This window comes from Schistocerca americana, chromosome 1 (assembly GCF_021461395.2).
Source record: "Schistocerca americana isolate TAMUIC-IGC-003095 chromosome 1, iqSchAmer2.1, whole genome shotgun sequence".
Classification (NCBI taxonomy): domain Eukaryota; kingdom Metazoa; phylum Arthropoda; class Insecta; order Orthoptera; family Acrididae; genus Schistocerca; species Schistocerca americana.
Window position 1 is genome coordinate 1,072,537,127 of NC_060119.1, and position 25,311 is coordinate 1,072,562,437.

A 25,311-nucleotide genomic window follows, 5' to 3' on the forward strand; every position below is an offset into this window, starting at 1 on the left:
GGCAGAGAGTGCTCCGCATTCTACTTCATTCAGACTTTGATCGAGAAAAAATTTGCTATCAGCATACCTCCATGCGATTACTTAACTTCCTCACTCCTGAGATCAGATGTTGTGTCTGGGAAGTTCATAATAGTGATCAATCCGTTGTCCTGAACAAAATAAAGCAAATTTTCAAAAAAATGTGATCCACTAAAATATTAGAGCACTCGCTACGTCGGGACTCATTTTTACCCTAATAGTATCATGCTCTCAGAACATATTTTAAAAAGGTAATATTCCACATCTTGTAAATATTTCAAAAACGTAATGATATACCACCAACAGCTGTGATAGTATCATGCTCTAAGGATATATTTTAAAAACGTAGTATTCCACATCTCGTATATATTTGAAGAACGTAATGATATACCGCCAACAGCTGTGATAAAACTGCTGTACTGAACAACCAGTTTCCGTTTACAGACGATCAGCAGGTACATAAGAAAATTTACAACATCGTAAATTTACACCACTGTACTGCGAGATAAAATCAAGGCCGTCAAATAACAAAATCCATGAATTCGGTACTGTTGTCAAATAGTACAAAATTACATCATCAGTGATAAAAATATGCGAAACTGTCCGCTCATTGATGTTATATTAATAGTGAGAGTTAACATTACGAACGGGGGCATTCTATGTAGTAATCAGGGATTGGTTTGACGGATTTTATTTATAAACTGATAACTGAAACACACAAGCATATATATGTAAGTACCCCAGAGTGTTATTTTCGTGCTATATCTCAAAAGACAATCAGAAAATTCTTCACCTGCTACTATTTCACGCAATTGCAAACAAATTTCTTTTTGTGAAATAGAGATCTATTTTGCGTTTAGTGTTTTGCACAAATGTGAAACGCTTACATCAAAGCAATGACTTTTCTGGGTATCAGACTCAAATGGATGGCCTGAAACATCCAGGCTGTTTTCTCGTTGGAAGAGCTTCATCTTCAGCATCATATCTTTTCTCCTTCACTATCTTTTCTCCTTCCTCCGCTTGCATTCTATCTCGTGATTGTGAAACTACACATCGCTGTAGAACATAGACCACGTGTTACACCAAAAAATGTATCACAGTGTTGTAGTGACGAAGGAAACATGCACTTATATTCTAGCGTATGTACCATAAGCTAGCGCATGTACCATATGCATGTTAAGCATATTGCAAAATCATTCTAGTTCAAAATTACTTAATACAATCAGAGATTACGTTTATTTCACGAAGCCATGCTGACACTGCAATAAATAACTTCCTTCTGTTACATGCTGGAACCACATGAGGCCTTACAGGAAAGAAAAAAACGATGCACAGAAAGCACATGATGTGCAGTACATGCTACAATCAGGTACAGCACGTTTAGGTAACAGCCTGAGGTAGAAAAAAATACAAGTTGGATGTAGCATATATGCTACATAGAGAATGAGGTGGTTAATCTAAAACTAACAGTTAGTGTGAAGTGAAAAAGGACATCTGCTTCACCCTTGTACTGTCGGTTATTATTACAGCAGAAACTTTCCAGGTGGTTCTGTTAGCAAGTGTTCAACTAAAGTTGCGCCACTGTACCTACATTAGGAACAACACATTTCAGCAGAGTTCTCAAATAAACGGGAAAGTAAATAACACAATAAAATGAAGTTAACAAACAGAAAAGTAAATAATACTATAAAGTGAAGTTAAGAAACCCAGGTTATAAATTTAAATTTCTTTCAACTAATTAATACGTATGTTTCTTTGCTTTAATTAAGTGGTACAATCAACTATCTTCTTATTCTCGATTTCTTCTTCCTCCCTGACGTACAGCTTCACGTCAGAGACACAAAATCAGATGGTCGTTGCTCGTTCAACACTGGACGCGTGTCGCCGCGAGGGAGGCGCGGTCAGTAGGCGGCGCGGAACTGCGCGCCGGCCAGCGGTCCCTGCAGACAGTAGGGGCTGGCGTCGCGCAGGAAGTCTACCAGGCGGAACTGCGGGCGCAGCGCGGGCGCCCGCAACAGCGCGCGGCCCGCGGGCTGCCGGTAGGCCAGCAGCAGGTAGCGGTGCGCGCCCGTGCCCGCCGGCGGCTCGGGCTTCTGGTACTCTGCAACAACACCACACTGACCACACCAGGGGGACCTGAGGCGCTGGAGACATTCCTACAACTTAGGGAAGTCGTTTCTCAACCTTCTCCCGAATCAGAACGGACTCAGGAAAAACGATTAATACGTGACATCTTGGCAACGGCCTAGCTGCAGTGGGTACACCAGTTCCCGTTGTAATGGTACTTGAATTACGTAACCATTACTGCACCTCACCTCAACCTCTTGATATCAGCAACATTCTACTGTGTTTCTGTAAAATAGTTAACATATTTCTGTGACAACTTCCAGATTTGATTTCATTAACGTAGAGGTACTTCGATACATCGATATGTGTATATTGCAATGATACTATACTTATGTGTATTCTTTCTTTTGTCATTATGATCTTTGACGTACTTGTGACTCTGATATTTGAGCGCGTAAGCGGTTATTAGAGAGTCAAGCTTTGGCCGTCATGTTAAAAAGACGCAAATTGTAGTCAGTTTATGAAATGTGAACTTTAACAGTGAGGAAGATATTTTCAAGTATGTTTTATATTGTGAAGTGATGTTTTGGAACGAGTTACGTGATATTGCAACAAAAGTAATAAAAAAGAAGTGTAACTTTGTAAGTAGGCTGTTTAGGTTTTTTATTGGTAACGCCACCTCTGTATGAAAATCCCTGGCTGTGCTGTGTGCAGTCTGTGGCTGCTTTGCATTGTTGTAATACTCGCCATTGTAGTGTTAGGCAGCTGGCTGTGAACAGCGCGTAGCGTTGCGCAGTTGGAGGTGAGCCGCCAGCAGTGGTGGATGTGGGGAGAGAGATGGCGGAGTTTTGAAATTTGTCATGAACTGCTATATTTATATATGATGATATCAAGGTAAATACATTGTTTGTTCTCTATTAATATCTTTCATTTGCTAACTATCCCTATCAGCAGTTAGTGCCTTCCATAGTTTGAATCTTTTATTTAGTTGGCAGTAGTGGCGCTCGCTGTATTGCAGTGGCTTGAGCAGCGAAGATTTTTGTGAGGTAAGTGATTTGTGAGAGGTATGGTTTAATGTTAGTCAGGGCCATTCTTTTGTAGGGAATTTTGAAAGTCAGATTGCGTTGCACTAAAAAAAATATTGTGTGTCAGTTTAAGCACAGTCGTGTAAAAATTGTTCAAAGGGGACGTTTCATATGTCGACCCTTGGCCTAGGATACCTCACTGGAATCTTCTGATTTTTTTTTCTTGTAGTTTGTGTAATTAGTGTAGCCTTTGTTTATTGCTAGCGCGCAATTGTAGAGAAAAATCTCCTTTGTAGTTGCAGTCTTTCATTGTTGTACAGTAAAACAGTTGTGGCATGCATGTAGATTTGCACCAAGTATTTCGCAGCTGCAATTAACTAGATATTATTTTCAGTGTTATGTTAATGTGTTCTCTTATTTTTGCTCTTCAAATTGTGCTTTTCTGTGTTGTTGTGTGAAATATTGTGACAATAATGGCGTGTGAAAAACGTAATACTAGGCTCCAAAGTAAACTGAGAAATGACAGTGAAGACGAAAGCAGTGTGTTAGCGCCGCAGAGTAATGAATTAACAGACATTCAAAGTAATAATTTGGTAACTGTGCATAGGGAAATGGAGCGGGCGGCAAACAATGGCGTGGACAGTGAAACAATTAGTGAAGAGGGACGCATTATCGATCGATCGGTCGGCAACAGCTCGCCTCAGGAATCGGGAATGACAGGACACAATTTTGCAAATACTGTAGACTCAGGTTTTGGGTTCTCACCGTTTTCTCAAATGAGTCAAGACACATTTTCCGCTTGTCAAAATGTGAATGTTGCCGGTGCAACTTCACTGCCGAAAAGCACTGAGGAACATGTTTCGGACACCAGTGCATTGTTATTACAATTAATGCAACAAATGGGACAAAAGCTTGAAAAGTTAAACACAATGGAACAAAATCAGAGACAAACACAGCAAAAGCTTCAAAAGTTAGACACACTGGAACAAAATCAGAGACAAACACAGCAAAAGCTTGAAAAGTTAGACACCACACTTGAAAAAACACGTGAAGATTTAACTACTGAGTTACATAACATTGAATCGAAATGTCAAAAGGTCTGTAATGACGTAAAAACACAAATTTGTGAGCATTTCCAACCTATTTTTTCACGTCATGAAAATGTATTACAGAATCACGAAGCAGCCATAAAAGAACTGCAAACTATTGTTCATGAAAATCATGAGACCTTGCAAGCTAAAATTGACTCAGTTGCATCTACCGATTCGGTTACGCAACTTGCAAGAACTCAGGAAAACTTAAAGGACACAGTAGATTCGATTTCAACACAAATGGACACTCTGAAACTTGGTTCAGAAAAACACACTGAGGAAATGTGTTCACTATCGGAGAAAGTAGCCAAACTTTCGGATCAGTTCAATAATTTATCTACGAAGGTAGATGATAATCTGAATGACACAGAAGAGTGCAAACAAATTAGGAAATTCAAACAAAATCAGAATCAAATTAATACGCAATACAAAAGAGAAATCCGGGAAGTACAAGATCAGTTGGCACAAGTAATACAAAAATTTCATATTTCAGAGGACACTCGCGCTCCAACACGGGAAGAGGAACTTAGAAATACGGAAAAGCCACAAAATAATAACACAGGTCATTTCGGAAATTATGAAAGAAATTGGCAAGGTGCACCGAATTTTGAAATGGAACCGCCGAAACGACGTAACAATGACCGATATGCGACTCGCCGACATGATGACTTTGACTATAAGCTGTTCATTACTACACGTAAATTCAAAACATTTAAGAATTCTGGCAACGACATTCATCCACAAGCGTGGCTCCATCAATTCTCTCATTGTTTTCCTCCCAACTGGTCATTAGAGCACAGATTAGAATTTATGTGTGGCTACTTAGAGAATGAACCAGCTGTAAGAATGCGATCGGTCATTCACGATCGCCACAGTGAAGGAGAGTTTTACCATGCCTTCCTCTCAGCATATTGGTCTCAAGCCACACAAGACCGAGTAAAACATAGCATCATAATGATGAAACATTTCGAACAATCTGAATTTTCCAGTCTTATGAAATATTTTGAAGACATGTTGCATAAGAATCAGTATCTTTCAAACCCATACAGCCCCTCAGAACTCATCCGCATTTGCTTAATCAAACTGCCTGAACATTTACGACATAATATTTTGGCAGGACGTTGCAAAGACGACATTGAAGCATTTCAGGGACTCTTACAAGAATTAGAAATTGACACTGACAATCGCGGAACGCGAAACCAGGAGCACAACAATTACAGGTCACATCCGTCGCAATTCCGCGATGAAAGAAGTAATAACTTGACACGACAAGGCTATTCTCACAACACAAATCGTGACCAAAACAGACACCACCCGTATGACAACCGTTGGCAGAGTAGTAATAACTACAGAGAAAGATCGCATTTCCGTAGTAATGAATATGACAGAGATTACCTTAGAAACAGACAATATGGGAACCAAAACAATTATTATCAAGGGAGACAGAATAACTTTAGACGCAACGGTCCAGCGCGCAGTTACGACTCAGGGAGAAATTCTCCACCACGTGACCGACAAGAAAGACTCTGCAGGAACTACCGACATGACGACAGACGATGTGATCGTAACGACAGACCTGAACTGCATCAGAACTGGCGGGATTCTAACACGGCTGGGCACTTTCGACAACGTGAATTTGTAGAAGTTAGGTCTCCTAATCCCAATAACGACGCGCGCCAACAAAGGAACAGACAATGACTCGCACCGCAGGCATCCGCGTGCGCCGGCTGGCTCAGAGAAAAATAACATAGACGCTAACCTTGAGAAAAATTCCAGTATTCTTTACCGACGTATACCACATGATAATTGCATTGAAGTTGAAAGTCTGCGTACTAGGAAAAGTAAAGGTTTACACCACATTTCACATGTAAAACCGTTTGTTGAAAGATAATCTGCTTTTTAACTTAGTCTTTGCCATAAAACTTTTCACTTCACATTTCTATTATGCTTTGTCAGACTTAGAATCTGTTAACATACAACAATGTTTGAAGTTAAATATCCAGTCAAGAACCAAGAGAACTTATTTAAACAGAAATTACGAATGCATTGTTATTGCGAACAGACGACACAGTGTTATTGTGTGTGTACATTCTTGCTTGTTAGTTGCACGATTATGGAACGACTATAAGGCTTACATACTTAGAACATTTACCAGTACTGCTAATGAGATTTTAATGCAACATTTTGGTTTACTTGAAAATACATTCTGGATTTAAAGTACTTTCTGTGAGATACCAGACGACACAGGGTTAATTTATGTGACAACTACACGGTTTTATCACGACGCTACTAATGAGTGACAATTTACAATGTTGCTTTTGCGGTGTATCTGTTTTATATCTGCACAGTTTTTCTGAATTCTTCTGGAAAGTAAAACAGGTTTTAGTAGTAACTTTTGTAGTATAGCTACAATGAGACAGGATTTTGCATAGCACAACAATACGTTACAGTACAGTACTTTCTTCATCACAACAATAAGCGTAATAACTACGATATCTATACACAAAGCATTTCACTTTTGTTTATCATGAGGTAAGTACATTGACTTCTGCAGAACTTAGCTTTCGGAGGACGATAACTACGACACTTCCACAGAGATTATGTTCCAACAAGATGCACATTTAGCGCTACAGGACATGTATTTGAGTGATTGATTTTGTACTTAAAATATTTATTTTTAAAGATATTTGGAGTACAATGATACAAAGGTTTTCCGTGATACATTTCATTCCATTGCTGTAATATGTAACACCTGAGGGTATAATTACATTAATCCTCAGGGGGGTACACGCCTACTTTGTGTACCATGTGGTTGGCAAGCACAAGGAGCCCTAGCTAATATGGTATTTGCTTATACAACTTTACACATCGGTATCATATTTCTCTAACATGTAAATTACACAGCTATCTGATCATGTAACTGAGAGATAAACTTTTTTTTATTACATCAGTGACAGATGTTTACGCAGTTACACAGTTGGATAACTTCACACTTATGAAATTGTATTTTGTCTGTACTTTGTGAAATGCTCATATTTTTTCGGAACCATTGTGATACTATGAGAGCTTTGAATGATATATTTGGTAAGGGAGCATGATTTTAAAGTACGTTTGAGGTAGATGACACTACTGAAATGAGCAGAGAATTTTTTTTAGGTTTTGAAATTATTGGAGGAAGCTACGACGATTTTTAGAATTGACTGAGATGTTATGATATTATTACGACGACGATGTGTACTATGCTGTTGAGATATGTTTATGATCAATAAGATGATGCTACCGTATATGAGGAATAAGAAGTATGTTGGAAACCAAGAAGCGTACTTTAAGAGTTATGAAATGTGCGTAAATGCGTGACTGTATCACAATGCTGATGAATATTTTATTTGGACACTTATATTTATAGGGTTTTGTTTCTACACATTTGCAACGCAAATTCTCTACCCATGAAATGTTGTATATGAAACTGTCACAGTAGCAGAAACTGCTGTCGTAAATATTTCCGTAAGAAAGTTAAGTGACCACCTGCACGTAATGCGTCGTGGGCACGCAGCTGTGTCAGACGCCGGGAGAACAAGTCATTAGTGAGTGCCTCATCAGAAGCACAGGTAGAATAAAAGAAAGGGGAGGCCATTGTCCTCGCTATTGACATTTCCTTGTTGAAAGCATACTATGGAGCTCGTAATTTATGATATTTACTAAAATGCCTAATTAAATGATTAGAAACATTTTACATCTATTGTCTTTGTAGTTGAGAGATTGCTCATTTTGTTTAATATCTGGTTTCCAGCTGTGTTGCAGCATTGGTTTTACAAAATAAACTTAAATGCATCTGCTAATGTGAACACTTTCTGTCAACAGATTTATTAAATAAGTATTTTCTGATCCACATTCTTCGAAAAAGGAGCTCTTGGAATGGAGAGAACAATAAGAAGGGACTAATAACAGTAACTGCATCTATAATTTTCTTTTCAAGTACTTGGTAATTTCTTTTGTAGAATAATTTGTGGTGAACCACTTTAATTACATAGACATTAAGATGTGAATATACATTTCCCTTATCTGCATTGTTGTTTTTACTGTAATATTTTTTCTGCTTGAGCTATGTCATGTTTAGGTATACGGGTAGTTACTGCTGTTTGCCAGGCATAGTGTTACTGAATTTGACTTTGTGTTACTCTGCTAAGCCAGTTTACTACTGATTTATTTTTCTTGTTGCTGCACATTGGCTCATATTAGTTGTAATGTTGCATTGCTTGGTAATTTAGGTTTACTGTAGCTTGCTTTGCAATTTTCCATTTTTTTGGTCATTGCTGTTTGTGTTACTTATTTTGTGCTGCTGCATTGCCTCGTCCCTTAGTTTAGCATCTGAGCTCAGTAGATTTAAGTTAGCTTAAGAGGGGGTAGCCTCTAAGAGAATGAGTTGCGATGAATTGGAAGAAATGCATTGAGAAGTTATACGAAAAAAAGTACAGAAAACAGGTTTAGGTAGGATTTTCTTGGAAATAAATGTTGAGGTAAGAAATGTGTGAACATATAAATACAGAAAGCATGCTTAGAAGAATTTTTTTTGGTGGAAACAAAGGATGAAATAAGAGGAAAGATATATGAAGTTTTGGGTTGGACTGCAGTACCACATGTTACACTGAAAACGAACCCTGTCCTTTCCTATTGGTGTTATCCCACTATGTGTTTGTGTACCCTTGTGTATTTGTTTTCTTCCTGTCTCTGTGTAGTTTCATAGAATTTTTTCTTCTTTTAATATTAAGCTACATTCACTATGATGAGGAATACTGTTATCCTCGAATATAATTGGCATTAATAATATGTTATTTACTTTGTAAAGATGTTAGACATTATTAATTCTGTTCTGTTTAATGCTCATGTGTGAAGTTGATGTTTCAAAAGTTATTGTGATCTTTTATGTATGTACTCATGTCATAATTCCACTGATGTATATGTTAGTTCGATTCTTTTGTAAAGCCTGTACTACAAATGTTATCTGTATTGTTATGTTTTTAATGATGTATTCTGTACCTTTGTTATTGTATTCTCATGTTATAAAATTGTAATTGACACCAGTTTATCAAACTAAGTAACTTGTAAGCATTCATTTCACTGCACACATTTCCGTTGGTCATAGTATATGGACAATATGTGAGAAGTAGGGACTGATAGTGTTTGCACGTGTGTTAATGATTCAGCAAGGGACTGGATAACAGCATTGCTGGTTCTAAGGACAATTCCAAAAACTTTGTGAGTGCACAAGTGGTGGTTTATGGACTTGCTACATTATCCGCAAGACTCTTCAGTGGTGATTGTGCACCTGCACGGTCACAAGAGATGGCTGCTGGCCATCTCTACCAGGACTACAGTGGGTCTGCTCTGTGATGACCTACCCACCAATATTCTTCAAAACTTCGACTGACTCTGCTGTGGGTTTGTTCTGTTGTGGCGCATTATCTGTCAGCATGTCAAGAGTCAGCACTGTCTTTCCGTTGGAAGGACAACGCTACTTCTTCAAGACTGCATGGAAATCGACTACTTCCGTGTGTATTTTCTTCTACTGCTCAGACTTTGAGGAAAACACTACTATTTTACCTTGATGAACGATCAGGGCTGTCTTTATGGACTGTGAGAAAATTTGAGCTTATGACCCACATTGTATCAATAAGTGTGTGCATTTGATTTCTTTGTTACTGTAATTATGAAAATTTTTTCAAATCTTTATTGGCCACTGCCCAAACCAATTTGTAAAATTTTTTGTGGGGAGCATGGGGGCTATGTAAGTAGGCTGTTTAGGTTATTTATTGGTAACGCCACCTCTGTATGAAAATCACTGGCTGTGCTGTGTGCAGTCTGTGGCTGCTTTGCATTGTTGTAATACTCGCCATTGTAGTGTTAGGCAGCTGGCTGTGAACAGCGCGTAGCGTTGCGCAGTTGGAGGTGAGCTGCCAGCAGTGGTGGATGTGGGGAGAGAGATGGCGGAGTTTTGAAATTTGTCATGAACTGCTATATTTATATATGATGATATCAAGGTAAATACATTGTTTGTTCTCTATTAATATCTTTCATTTGCTAACTATCCCTATCAGTAGTTAGTGCCTTCCATAGTTTGAATCTTTTATTTAGCTGGCAGTAGTGGCGCTCGCTGTATTGCAGTGGCTTGAGCAGCGAAGATTTTTGTGAGGTAAGTGATTTGTGAGAGGTATGGTTTAATGTTAGTCAGGGCCATTCTTTTGTAGGGAATTTTGAAAGTCAGATTGCGTTGCGCTAAAAAAAATATTGTGTGTCAGTTTAAGCACAGTCGTGTAAAAATTGTTCAAAGGGGACGTTTCAACTTAAATTCGGAGTGCTGATTACTTTTTTACATCACCATTGTCCTAACTTGCAAAAGTTTAATCTTCAAAAGAATGGTTCATGAAAAACATCTATAAAACTTTTGAATATCGCAGAATAACACCTAGGCCTCTTTGCATCCGAGCTTGGAATCATCACTACCTAGATTTTCGACGATTGAGCCATGAGTTCACAACGAGACCAGCGTGGAAAACACGAAAAGATGAGTGCGTAGTTTATCCATTATTTCAAGAAATGACTTTATTAACTGTGCTCTAATGACACCTGCCACATAATATAACTTATAATGCAATATTTAGCAGCGTGAGCAACACTGCAATCATAATTAATTTTTGACCTTTGTTGTGGTGGGGTTGTTAGACCGTGAGATCACCGAAGTTAAGCGCTGTCGGGCGTGTCGGCACTTGGATGGATGACCATCCAGGCCGCCATGCGCTGTTTCCATTATTTGGGGTGCACTCAACTTCGTGATGCCAATTGCGGAGCTACTCGACCGAATAGTAGCGACTTCGGTCAAGAATAGCATATTACGACCGGGAGAGCGGTGTGCTGACCCCACGCCCCTCTTATCCATATCCTCCACCGAGGATGACACGACGGTTGGATGGTCCCGGTAGGCCACTCGAGGCCTGAAGACGGAGTGCGTTACATGACATCTTCCGAACTGTCGATTCAGGATAAAATGAAGCCAACAAGTTCCTGACGCTAATTCTTTAGTATACAACATGATACAACATTCTAGTGAACTATACGATACATTAATATTTCACATACGATTTATTGGGTGTATGTTTGATTACCTACTAGTATTACTGTCAAGTCATTTATATTAAGTTCACGTACGTACGACGGTATTTTGAAAGTTCTCGCATTGGAATAAATAGAAACGACTTGAAACTTCCTGGCAGATTAAAACTGTGCGCCGGACCGAGACTCGAACTCAGGACCTTTGCCTTTCACGTGCAAGTACTCTACCATCTGAGCTATCCAAGCACTGCTAACGCCACGTCCTCACAGCTCCACTTCTGCCAGTACCTCATCTCCTAGAAACGACTTACTTCATTGAATTTTTTCTCATTTTATTTTTTTGTTTTTCAATGTAGTCTTCCTGTATACTAATGCAGTGTTCCACTGCCTTCATACCATGTCGAAAATTAAATACCTCCAGGCGTGCAAAGCTACAGTCAGCTTCAGTTGTCAGTTCTTTGTCTGAAGAGTGTCTCCATCCACCAAGGATAATTTTGAGCTTGAGGAAGAGAAGGGTATTTGATGGAACAGATCGGGTGAATATTGTGGGTTTGGCAGCTATTCTCACTTGTGAGTGGACGCGCATTGTCTTGCTGAAAGATGACTTTCTTCCTTGCCACACATGGCCTTCTTTCGCATATTTTTTGCAGTAGTTGGGCCATAAGATTGGCGAGGTATTGTTCAGTAATCGTTTGACCAGTGGAAAGATAATCTTCAGCTGAATCCGTTTCGCATCTCAGAAAACTGAAGCCGCGATCTTTCCGACAGACCGTATTGGCTTTCCTTTCTACGGTGGTGATGAATCAACATGTTTTCACTACTTTTGCTGTTGTTTCACCTCTAGGGTATAGCAGCGGACCCAAGATCCATCTGTGATCACAAACTGGCACTAAAAAATCTTTTTGGCTGCTCTGAAAATGAGTCAAATATTGTTCAGACATTTCCATTCTCCTGTGTTTGTGATCCTGCGTCAAGAATAGTGGCACCCACCTAGCAGATAACTTTCACATACAGTACCACTACCACTGTTAACCCTCAAGTGGGCGCGCCTGTGTATAAAGTGCGCCAACCAAAAATAAAACGATTTTGTGCGCTTCCATTTTTGTTTCGCAACTGCAAATCTATACCTATTCCTTCAGTATTACTTCAGGTAACACAGCGATAAATTGCGTTGTCGTACGTCCAAGGGAGCAGCAGTAATATAAAATACAAAGCGAGCTTGGCGAGAAAGAATTTACGATCAGTTCAAAAAATGAACCCAGTTATGAACTAGCAACATAATCCCACATTGAGGCAGTTGTCTACGAGATAATTAGTGATCGAACAAGCAGCTGACCGAGATCTGATGCAACTGCACTGCTTAATGCTTCTAATGCGTCATTACTGTCTCTTTAACAACTGTCCTTGACAACAGAGAGTTATAGTGAAAATTTATTTCATTATTGTTTAATAAAACAGTAGTTTAGCCCATATTATATAAGTTTATTTTCTCCTTGCTGAAATAAACTAAGATTAAACTGTGATTTTATCATTCATGACTTACCTTGGTGACATAAGGAAAGCTATTCTTTTCATGTGTACGAAGTGCGCCTCGTGCCCGCTCGTGTTATGAAAAACGGCGCGCCCGCTCGAAGGTTAAAATGTAATGTGCCTTTTCAGATGACATCCCTACAGCTTCAGCAATTCCTCGCACTTTCAGTCGGCGATCGCAGTGACTATTTTATGAACTTTTGCATTAATTTCCAGGATGGTATCACATCTTAGCTGATCATTATACAGATCATCATATAAGATGTCCCGACCAAATTTAAACCCGTTGTCTACTAGGCAACAACTGACCTTTCCCTTCGTATCCTTTTTTCCAAAGTAGTTAATCACTGCTCGAATCTAGGTTTTCTCTATCTTCGCTAACCACTACACGGGAACAACAGCAGAGAGTCGTTCCCACCACATATCTCTATCCAGAGTACTTAAGCGTCACGTCTTTGCTCATAAAAGATGCCCTATTATTACGCGAGAATCTTGTACCACTAGTGCTGATATCTACTGGTTATTACGCCAACTTTTCAAATTACCCTCGTGTCAATATGGAATGCTTTAGTGAGCTGTACATACTTTCTTATGGGATTTACTGTTGGCATTTAAAGTACACTGACATATGAAGCTACCTGTGACAATGAACACCTGGTCTCAGAGAGCAGATGTCTAACAAACGGCTATTAAATATCTAAGAAACAAACACACAGATAATCATAAGAAGACGATAAGCCCATAGCATTCCCTTCTTTCTCCAAAGTAACAACAAATAAAATAGGTGCAGTCCAGAGCAGATGTGTGATGCTAAGCCCAGTAAAAGACAGCGTTGTCTCGGTGTTCATGGAGCTTATAAAACGCCTTATAAATGTGGTACCAGTTACAGTGGTCAGTCAGTAGGAACTGCGTGGAAACGGGGAGTTGCTGCTGAAAGGCAAGAGACATAAGCTGAGTTATCCATCATCTAACGGTATCATCCTCGCTGCTAATTTTCTTCAATTACAGCCACTGACATAATCTCTGGCAGAATATGGGAGCTCCGTGACTTTTTGATGTATGTGTGACATGACATCATTGTCGGACTCCTCTATAGATATTAGCCAAGTCGATAACATTATCGAATTTAAAGCAATATGGGCACAATGGGCTGTTTATAGTGATCGTAGAACTTCGTATTCCCTAAAAACATGTAAGTCGAGACATCCTAGGTTAATGAGATGGGCTTTGTATTTACAGCAATGTGATATTGACATGAAATATAGGCACGAGGCTAAGAATGTAGTAAGCTGATGTTTCATCTGGAAGTATAAAGAATAATGGGAAATACAAAAATCCATTTATGTAAAACGAAATGGTGCATATTTTTATTACAGTGATTATAACATATAAAGAGGAACTGAAAAAATATGTGAGGTATAAAAACTGGACCAAAAACTAGATGGCAATTTGAATTTGTCAAAAGTTATGTAAGCGACCCAGAAAATCCTAAGACATTGGAGTATTATCAGTTCCAGAAAGGCATATTGTTTGGATGGAGAAAGAAGACGGAATATCAGTGTAACATCTTTATCCCAGAACCACATGAAGGTTTGCTCATGATTACATCCATAAGACGTTTGGTCACTGTGGGGAAACTGGGTTTAGTGCTGCACTTACCTAAAGAGTAATTTTCAGTAACACTTCGAGACAAGAGAAAAATCTGGTGGAAATGTAGACCAATGACAGAAAGTGAGGGAAAACAATAAGACTGTACGTGGGATGTGTAGTATGGAGCCACAGAATCAACTTGTTTTATTAACAATGAATTTGTTCAGCCTGTTACTTGTATCTAGGACAAGTTTTATGTGTGTGTTTTTATTAGTGAATGGCTATATGAAGCATGTAAAATTATATCCCAATCTAAGATATAAAACTGAAGTGCTTATATACAAACTTGAAAAAGGTCTGTTTTGTGAAAATATGGATACCAAAAGACATATTGAGGGATGATTGTCTGACATTTATATTTACACATTGTAAAAAGTATTTAGAGAACAGTAATGCTGAACAAACAGAAATGTCAACTTACTTTCCGCAAGATAATATGCGTGAAAGGATAATGAATGATTTAAACAAGTAATGCCAAACTTACTGTCACTGGGAACTGTATTTCGACTACTCCTCGGACGTAATTAATCATCTATGTCATGAGCAGATAACAAAACAAGATTAACTGCAATTTCTTGGGTAACCCGAACTCTGTGATCACACCTTCTTTTCGATAATCTCTGAGTTATGGCTACAAAATGTAGGATTCATGTTTCTCACATAATTATGCAATATGAGGATGCATTTACGAAGTTTTATACATTATTAAATTTGTCCATAGTATCTTTTTTGATAATCCTGTATAAAATTGTTCTACTAAAATTAGTTTCCCACAGATTTCACTTTACAATAACCTAGATGTGAAATAGAGTACACCCATAAGCAAAATATAATATAGTCTCTATTTTTGCCATATCATTCACAATTAATGGCATGGTGACATGATTATTTTTCAAATTTAATTTGCACAATGATAAACAGAACTTTGTTGTTCATCAAACTAAAAACAATCATTATATTTAAAAACACATTTTTGAACTAATCTGCATGTAATAAAATCGTCTGATTAGAAATCTTCCATATAAAATTACCAAAGTGCTTCAGTCTTTTATTTCAGAAAACCCAGATGAATCTTAATATGATGAAAATTTTTATCCATAATTTTCTGTTAGACACTGATGCTGAATGAAGATAAGAACTAACATAAAATATTCTCTTGGAACATATGATTTGCTATGTTAGAGATATTCATGAGAAGTGCACACATGAAGTTTTAGTAATCTAACCAAGAGGGTGTTGTCATGGTTACAGGATTTGCACCATATAAACTAATGTGAGGAATTAGGCCAAATCGCTACTGTATAGAAGTGCTGTAATTAGCAAGTTTGAAAAGTCGGCGCACAGAATTGCGGTCTGGATTGTCTTGGCCTTCAGTTCATATTAGATTTAGGATCATGGGGTAAATTTTTTCGTTTAGCCCCGACCAGCAGCCATTTGTATAGCCATTTGAACATCTGTCTTACTGTAGATATGTTACAGTATATTAAGTAAGGTTTGAGCGACGAACCGGAGCTGACGCCAAGGAAAATTGTACGAATCGATTTATTCATTTTTCAAAATATAATATTTTAGTAGGTATAAAATTATTGCTCAGCTAATGGCACCATTTGTATATGCACCATTAGGATTTTACATGCAAAAACAGTCACCCACGTTTGGATTTTATTTGCAAAAACAGTCACCCTTAATTAAATCCTGACTGGAGCAACACTCATTGTTCAAATTTGGTGCACCGGTGTATAGGACTTTGGTCTCAGACAAGTTTCAGTCATTTGGTTTGGATTTTATGTGGGAGGTGTTTGAAGCGCACCACTTCTACACTTAAAAGCTTGTACAAATCGTGTCAGCCTTTGTACATAAGGTGGATAAATGGATGAAGTCAAAATGAAATTCTTTCCTCCAGTAATCCAGTAATCGAGATAAGATCGTTTAAATCCGATCTAAATGTAGCACATAAAATTCGTTCTTATGTCAATTGAACACACAGAAACAGTTTAAAGTGAATCAAATTAATAAGTGATGCAGATGATAAAAAATATATTATTACAGTAATTATAAGAAGAGTTTGCAAAAAATCTTTCAATGTTCCGGTTTTATGTGCCAAAAATCAGGCGTTTGCACATGACACTGTGTTTCATAGAAATGCATTACATTTTAAGTGCTGCATTTGGGTATAATTAAAAAAATTGTTATTACAGTTGATCATCATTTCAATGTTCATACATTAAAGGTTTTATTCACCAATGACTTAATATAATCGAAAATCTTTGGACATGCAAAACAATGCATGTACCAAAGCAGAATTATACTCAGCACTGTACGAAGTGTTATACTGATTTATCGATGGTCGTGCAGAAAATTATACCCGAAAATTGCTATACAAAAATGGAAATGAGCATATAAGATCGTAGGCCGGGAGGACCCATACGGGGAAGTTCGGCCGCCAAGTGGAAGTCTTATTTCAGTCGACGCCACATTGGGCGACTTGCGCACCGGTGATGAGGATGAAATGATGATGAGGACAACACAACACCCAGTCCCTGAGCGGAGAAAATAACCCATCTGGGAATCGAATCCAGGCCCACTTGCATGCGAGTTACCACCCAGCTAAGCAGGCGGACTTGCTATAAAAATAATTGTCAGAAAAAAGGTCAACGTATTTCCAACCAATAGAGATATTTTACCTCTCTTTCTTATGGAAAATTTATTTTCGGAAAAAAATGTTAAGCTCTTCAATTTGTGAACAATATGGCAAAGTTGATAGTACTTTTCTGTTCATACACTGTTTCGCAGACCTCCTTATTTCAGCCAGTCATACTCGTACTTAATTCAGATGGGTTGTTGCAACATTTTGTGCCAAAATTATTCACGATTTTCTGGCGGCGTCTTCTTAATTTTCAATGTGCGTTATTGCATACTTGAAATAAAAAATAACAAGAATTTTAAGATAAGAGAGAATAACAGGATGTATGCTTTTCAACAGTTTCTCGTTTTCTGTGCAAATCGTTCAGTATGTGTCCTGTTATTCAACATATTGTGTTAAGTATTTGTGATTATTTTTCATATGGCTGCGTATACATTCTCATGCATATATAAATAAAAGTGTATAACTATACAATAAAAATTTAAAAAACAATAAAAATTTTAAAAAACAAAAAATGAAACAAATTTTTTGAGCACTTGCCCGCGAAAGGCAAAGGTCCTGAGTTCGCGTCTCGGTCGGACACACAGTTTTAATCTGCCAGGAAGTTTCATATCAGCGCACACTCCGCTGCAGAGTGAAAATCTCATTCTGGAAACATCCCCCAGGCTGTGGCTAAGCCATGTCTCCGCAATATTCTTTCTTTCAGGAGTGCTAGTTCTGCAAGGTTCGCAGGAGAGCTTCTGTAAAGTTTGGAAGGTAGGAGACGAGGTACTGGCAGAAGTAAAGCTGTGAGTACCGGGCGTGAGTCGTGCTTCGGTAGCTCAGTTGGTAGAGCATTTGCCCGTGAAAGGCAAAGGTCCCGAGTTCGAGTCTCGGTCGGGCACACAGTTTTAATCTGCCAGGAAGTTTCATATCAGCGCACACTCCGCTGCAGAGTGAAAATCTCATTCTGGAAAATTTTTGAAAATTAAAAAATATTAAAAAATAACAAATAAAAATTGTAAAAATTAAAAATATGGAAAAAAATAAAACAAAATCCTCCTGTGAATATATGAACTTGATGTGGTGGTGATGGATGTGTGTTGTGAGGACACTCTAGGCTAGACAAGTAACCACAGAGGAACCACCCAGACTAACAATGCAGAACTCAAGCAAGACAATTTAAAAAACCGATAACAGATCAGTGGTTATTTGAATGAATAAAATTCAACATCTGTAGCCAAGCTATAGTGGTCTAATGTCAAAATTACAGAAGAGGGAAAGCTGGAAACAAGAATAAGAAATTCTCCTAGATAGCACAAACAGGTGAACATGTCCTGGATAGAGTTAGGAATGTAAAAGAAGGGAACTAGCTGTATGACTTATCTAGCAGCTTCAAAGACATCTAAATCATAACATAGTGACATATTCGTGTTTTTTTACGAGTTACCCTTACCTATTCAATGCAGCGAGCTCTCTTAGGTCCAAGGTGTTGGCACATTTGCATATTGCAAGTCATAGGCTGAAGTCCCTTATCTTGTGCTCAAAGTCCAGAATAATCGTTAACCATAGTAAACAATATATACTTTTTAGTATCATATGGTTGAAGAGGATACATTTAATAGCTAGAAAAGTTTCTGTGCGGGAGGGGGTAGGGGGGAGGTAAAATTTCTAGGGCTTATTTATTCACGGGAAGACGCTAAAACAGTTCTTATGATTTCTGGGAGGGAGGTTGACTTTTTACCTGAGGAGACCATTTCTCCTCCAAACTCACCCCCTGTTACATGAATGGTGCGGTGTGTAATAACAAATAGACCTAAAATTACGTGCTTCTAGAGAGTGGGATGCACCTACAGTAGGAAGTATCAGGGTGGGTGTGCATCTATAAAAGGAAGTATCCTAGAGTGGGGATGCATGCAGCCAACTTTCATGAGATGTGGTGTCATACTGTGTGATACGAGACCTGTCATGTTGGATGACATGATGGCATGTGTCATTTTATATGACATACATTATGTATCACATTGATTTGCGCTAGTACTAATGGATAATAAAGTGCGAATATGTCAGGATGTTTTGATTTAAACGTCTTTGAAGCTGCCAGATAAGTCCAAAACCTAGTTCCCTTTTTACATACCTAACTATGGCCAGGACATATTCGCCTTTGTTGTGCATTTTTTCATCTATCTTAGGTCAAGCATCTGTGACACAGGAAGCTGTAAAGATGAGATAAGAAGACGGATTGCACTAGGGCGAGTGTCCATGGAGAAAATCACCAAGATCTGGCAGAACAGAACAATAACGAACACAACGAAGATCAGGCTTGTTGAGATACTCGTGTTTTCCATCTGTCCATTAAAGGGAGAGACAAACAGCGCATTGATGATTTTGAGCTTTGGTGCTGATGCAAAATGCTGCGCATAGAATGGACTAAAAAGGGAATAGATGTGTCCATTATTGAGCAAATCAGTATCTCCACACATGTATCTTCTCATGTCAGCCAAAAAAATCTTCTGTTTTTTGACCATATTGTTAGAAGAGATGGAAAGAGCCTGGAGAATATAATCATGGAAGGGAATACCGAGTGCAAGAGACTAAGAGAAAGAACAGAGAACTGGTGGATTAATCAAATCAAGAAGATATTGGGTTTGCCTATCTGCAGGTTCTGAAAGAAGCTGGTAACTATCCAGGATGGAGACGCTTGGTTCATGGGTCACGACTCTCTGCAGTGGCCACAACGACTTGTGGTGATGATGGAGAATTTTTCATTCTGGTAATCTGTTATTTGAACAGGTAGAAGCTCCAGCTATTGTAGATGTAGCACTTGTTAAGAAGGGGGAAAAAGCAAGGGATAACATTTAAGTAAATTTCTTTGGATATAAAGAAGCATCATGCCTGTGAGTTTTCAGACAGACCTTATTTTAATGAAAACATGGGAAAAGTAAAGAAAAGCAACAGCTAAAACAAAAAGTATACTGAAGAGCATATAGGTTCATTTAGAATAACAGAGAAGCTGTATCTTAATGCTTACCAAATGGAATATTGGAAATAAAAAACAAAAAATGCTTTATGATTGAAAAATATTGTAATGTAAATTTAAAACGAAATGTCCATTAAGGATAAGAATGAGGATGAGACTTTAGGAGTCTTGCGTTCTTTTCAATTCTAGGTGACCGACGATCACCAGATACCCAAGTTATTGGCAACACAACTTCATTTTCTTTTAGATATCATTCTTTGTCTTCTGTGATTCTGTACTGTATGTATCACCTTATACATTCTTTCTTATCAAGAGAATCTGAAGCAGGTGTTGAGGAATGTTAGAATGAGCATGTTGCTTAAAATTGGTATCTTTCTTCTGTACGAAAGCTAGATCTTGTTGTGTGTGCATTGAAATGCACATTCAACAAAATCAAACTTATGATATTTTTGTGTCCTGGTTTAACCTTTAGAGAGCGTACAACATTTTTGTACATATGCTTTTTGTGGTGTGGTTGATGTATTTCAAGTGGGGAACAAGGTGCATGAGCACATTGTATTAGCCTGTCATTATAATCTCGTTATTCTAGTTCGATAGTCCTTTGGTTTTCTTCCCTGCGAGAGATTTCTGACTTTTAATGGTAATATGAAATCTATTTCACTTTCCTTGATGGTCTTAATATACTGTTTAGTTTGTGCCTTAAGAACCTCATTTATTAGTTTTCGATTTCAATGTGAATGTTATCACTAGTATCAATTTAACGTACTACCACCGTTAAAGTCACATGTTTTCGAGTGCTTAGGATCTTTTGATTCGTGTGCAACAGCTGGTTACACGAAACTTTACTTAGAGTTTGTAGCATATGACTAAAACGGAATATTCACTGGTATATTCGAAGTTTTTATCGTTCTAAATGAAGCATTTCATGATTTTGTATTTGTTACTGTCATGAGATAGATTGGCACTAGAAGCGAATTAGAGAAACACCCCCCCCCCCCCCCCCCCCCCACACACACACACACAGTAGCTAAGTTACGCTGATAGTTATGGTACCTTTACACGCAGTAATGTACCTTTTTTATTCCACTTATTCTATGATTGTATTTTACTATACATCTCACAATAGCATGTCGTCACAGACTGATCAAGAGTGCTGGATTTGAATAGACAAAGGAGTAATGAGTAAAAGAATGTAATTGTGGACATAATTTGAGAATTATACTGAAACTAACACTTGTGATGTTCTTGGAATAAGTGGTGACGGGTTTTTGAGGTAGTAAGCAGAAATTTGAGTAAAGGTTGTATTGTTGAAGAAAGGTAACAATATTGCAAGAGAATAGAAGCATGTTGCATTTGTACCAGAGGATGCTGATTCATATGGTTTCAGAAGGAATACAGAAAAGACATAGAAATGTTTATGTGACTAACTTGAGTAACATAAGACCATGTGAGAATAAAAGAGAATATTGTAGAAGATTTTGTAAATAATCTTTGTTTTTTTATGTGTAATGTACTCTTGAGTTAGATCCAAGTTTAAAAATCTAAAGATGTTTGAAGGACTTTCTTGTTTGCCCACAACACATGTGAATGTGTAGCAAATTGCGAATAAGAGCAAGTAAACGACGGTTAAAAAAAGTATGATTTATCTTCAATCAAATTTTTGCAGAACCGTATGAAAAAATTTGAAGCAAATACTCTGAACTATTTAAATGAGGAAAAAATTGTTTTCATTAACACTTGAATTTTTGCTGAAGTTGTTTGTATTTTCTGTATGAGAATAATATTTTCTAATAACTTTAATTTTGGGTAACATATGAAAGCACTAGTAAGTAAGAGTCTCCGGAAATTCATTTTCACGGAGAAGAAAAAGTGAAATTTGAGAAGATGTGATTAATAATGGAAAGAGGTAGTAATAAAATTTGTTCTAATATTCGGCCTTTAAGGGAGGTAAAGTTAAAAAAAGGAATCGTAGCCGATGTTATGTTTACAGAACAGAGGCCTGGGCTATATCGAAAGAGAAGGTGAAATGTTATGGGTGTCACACAATACAGGTGCCGTAACGATGTAAAGAATGCATCTGTAAAGAAAGGGGATGCTATAGAAGAGCCTCTCTGAGGTAGGACTCAATGTTCAGACACTCACCATATTGACGAGTTAAGGAAAAAGTAATACGTTGCTTGTAGTTTCCATTTTCGCAGGAGCTGTATATAAATTGCAGTTGTTTCAAAGAAAATGCCTTTTCTGCATGATGCACATCGAAATTTTTATTTTTATTTATGCACTCAGACGCGTTTATCCTTTTTTACAAGGCATCTTCAGTTGTTGTCCTGAAATATTACATGATTTGTCGTTTCTACACATAGGTTATGGTTTCACATCTGGGTTAACGTTAAGGAAATGTTTTTAAATCTATAACCTAGATGTGAAACCATAACATATGTGTAAAAAGGACAAATCATGTAATATTACAGGAAACCCACTGAAGATGCCTTGTAAAAAAGGCGAAACGAATCTGGGTGCATAAATACAAATAAAAATTTCGATGTGCAGCATGCAGAAAAGGCATTTTCTTTGAAACAACTGCAATTTATAAGGAAAAAGTATTTAGAGACAAAGGGATAAATGTACTTAAAAGAACGAAAGATAAAATTTCATTGAAACCTGAAATGTGAAAGTCAGTTTGAAAAATTAATCCTATGTGTATACATAAAATGTGATTATTACTTATAATTTGTCAGCCTGAAATTTGGAAGTTCTACGCTTATTATGTTATTTTTTAAAATTTGCGTTAGAAATTTAAGAACCACAACTAGCGTAGCAATATGTGTTGACGCTTAGGGAGCGGTATGATTCCTCTCTGGAGCTGTTGCATCAACAAAACTGCAGATGCTAGCCAAAATTGCAGATTACGCTGTTGTATTTGACCACGAACGTCCTCAATGAGTTATAAGTGTCACTCGTGGTCACAACCATGGGCGTACCCTGCGAGGAGCAGGGGGGGGGGGGGGGCGGCGCAGCTGCCCCCCCACCCCTAGAAGATATTCGCAGTTTTTTACTAGTTTACTGTTTTATGTAATAAGAAATGCTGCATGTTTTCTCGGATTGTACAAGTGCATTCTTGTATTTAAAATGTTTATTAAAAGCAGTTTTTCACTGGTTTACTGCTTTATTTAATAAGATGTGCTGTATGTTGTCTCGAGTCCTTGTTTCCTGAGACTAGTCTGACCTGCCCCCCCCCCCCCCCCTCCTAGTTCAGATCCTCGGTACGCCCTCGGTCACAACAGTGTTCTGTGTAGCTGTGAGTGCATTATGTCGAAGATAAGTGAATTCGAACGTGGGAAAATTGGTGGTGTTCGTATGATGGGTCCCTTCGTCTCCATAGTAGCCAAACTGCTTAGTGTCAAGAGGCACCGTATCGAAGATTAATACCATAGGCGTATACAGGAAAAGCGGAGAAACATCATTCGCCAAATCACAATGCGGAGAAAGTGCGTGTTGAGTGCTCGTGACAGGCGGTAATTGAAGGGAATTGTGGCGAAAAATGAGTAAGAGAACCCTGTCAGCACAGAAACAACACAAAAGGAGCTCCATAAGTTGGGAATTGCAAGGCGAGTTGAAATTCCAAATACCATTTTTCAGTTATGCAAATGCCCGTAACAGGAAAACGTGGTGCCGAAGCCATAAAACCTGGACTATGGAGTAATGGAAAAAAGCCATTCGTTAGGATGGATCTTGTTATACACTGTTGCCAACTTCTGACCGAATTTGCGACCCAAGAGTGAAACATGGCGGGGGTTCGATGACGATTTGGTCAGCCATATCGGGGTAGTCCATGGGCACCATGGTTACTCTGCAAGGTCGCATTACTGCCAACTATCACAATTTTGGGTTATCAGGTCCATCCCACGATAAAAAAAATTGTTCCCTAATGATGAAGCTGTGCTGCAAGACGACAAGCCCCTGATTCACACAGCTCGCAGCGTCCGCAACTGGTTTTGTGACCACGAAGATGAAATGTCACACTCCCTGGCCAACACTATTACCAGACGTCAATATTGCTGAGCCTTTGTGGTCAACTTTGGAGAGAAGGGTTCGTGATCGCTGTCCGCCTCAATCAAATAGTTCAAATGGCACTGAGCACTATGGGACTTAACAGCTGAGGTCATCAGTCCCCTAGAACTTAGAACTACTTAAACCTAACTAACCTAAGGACATCACAAACATCCATGCCCGAGGCAGGATTCGAGCCTGCGACCGTAGCGGTCGCACGGTTCCAGACTGAAGCGGCTAGAACCGCACGGCCACTCCAGCCGGCCCGCCTCAATCATCATTACCTGAAGTTGCCACTCTTTAGCTGGGAGAATGGTACAAGATTCCCTTACAAAACATACAGGACCTGTATCTGTCCGTTCCGATACGACTGGAAGCTGTTTTTAATGCTAAAAGGTTTTCTACATAGTATTAGCATGCTAATGTGTTGTTCTTTTTTCTTCGTGTTTCCACATTTTTGTCCAAACCCCGTAGGAAACAATTTTTCTGAAAGAACTTTTTTCTTCTAGTAGGTACGGCAAGATGTGATAAATTTAGCTCATTCTGAATACTGTGCACACATATAGTGAAGCTAATTTCTTCTACTGCTTAAGTCACCTGAAAAACATTTTATGTCGATTTAGGATAGGCCGTGTGTCTGAACATTTCGCCAGATGTAAGTGCTTTCGATGTTAGTAGAAAGACAGAAGAGTAAACCACACTGCCAAAGGATGTATTTACATACTTGCAAAAACAGTTGAAACCTTGTAAAAGGAAGTCAACATGAGGTCTTTTATCGCAAAGGTTACTGTTAACGGCACAGATGCTCTGTAGAAGTGAATGTACAACAGCAGTGTTATTACAGACATCAAGAACGTTCACTCTTAATCAAAATATTTCCTGACTTGAAACTTCCTGGCAAATTCAAACGATGTGGTTGATCAGAACTCCAATCCGGAACCTTTGCCTTTCACGGACAAACACTTTGTCGACTGTGTCGCGCATGGATAGCTCAGACGGCAGATATTTTGCCTGCGAAAGGCAAAGATTCCGGGTTCGAGTCCTGATCGGCCACGCAAATTTAAACTGACAGGAAGTTTCAAGAAATGGCTGTATTGATATGCCTTACCCATTTGTTAACTCTTGTGATATAGTTATGAGACCTCTGAAACTGTGATCCTCTACGATTAA

General features: G+C 38.4%; 1 protein-coding gene and 1 non-coding gene across 2 annotated transcripts in view; one reads left to right on the forward strand and one right to left on the reverse strand.

The window, feature by feature from the left end:
* Positions 1 to 1,919: 1,919 nt before the first annotated feature.
* The window catches only part of LOC124596363 (protein D2-like), a 72,267-nt gene continuing 48,875 nt past the window's right edge, over positions 1,920 to 25,311 (reverse strand). Inside the window, exon 4 of the mRNA XM_047135474.1 lies at positions 1,920 to 2,119. Coding sequence (XP_046991430.1) covers positions 1,920 to 2,119 — 200 coding nt within the window. The remainder of the gene's footprint in view (positions 2,120 to 25,311) is intronic.
* Positions 17,942 to 18,016, forward strand: Trnas-uga. The gene has a single exon. It is a non-coding gene; the product is annotated as a tRNA-Ser (tRNA).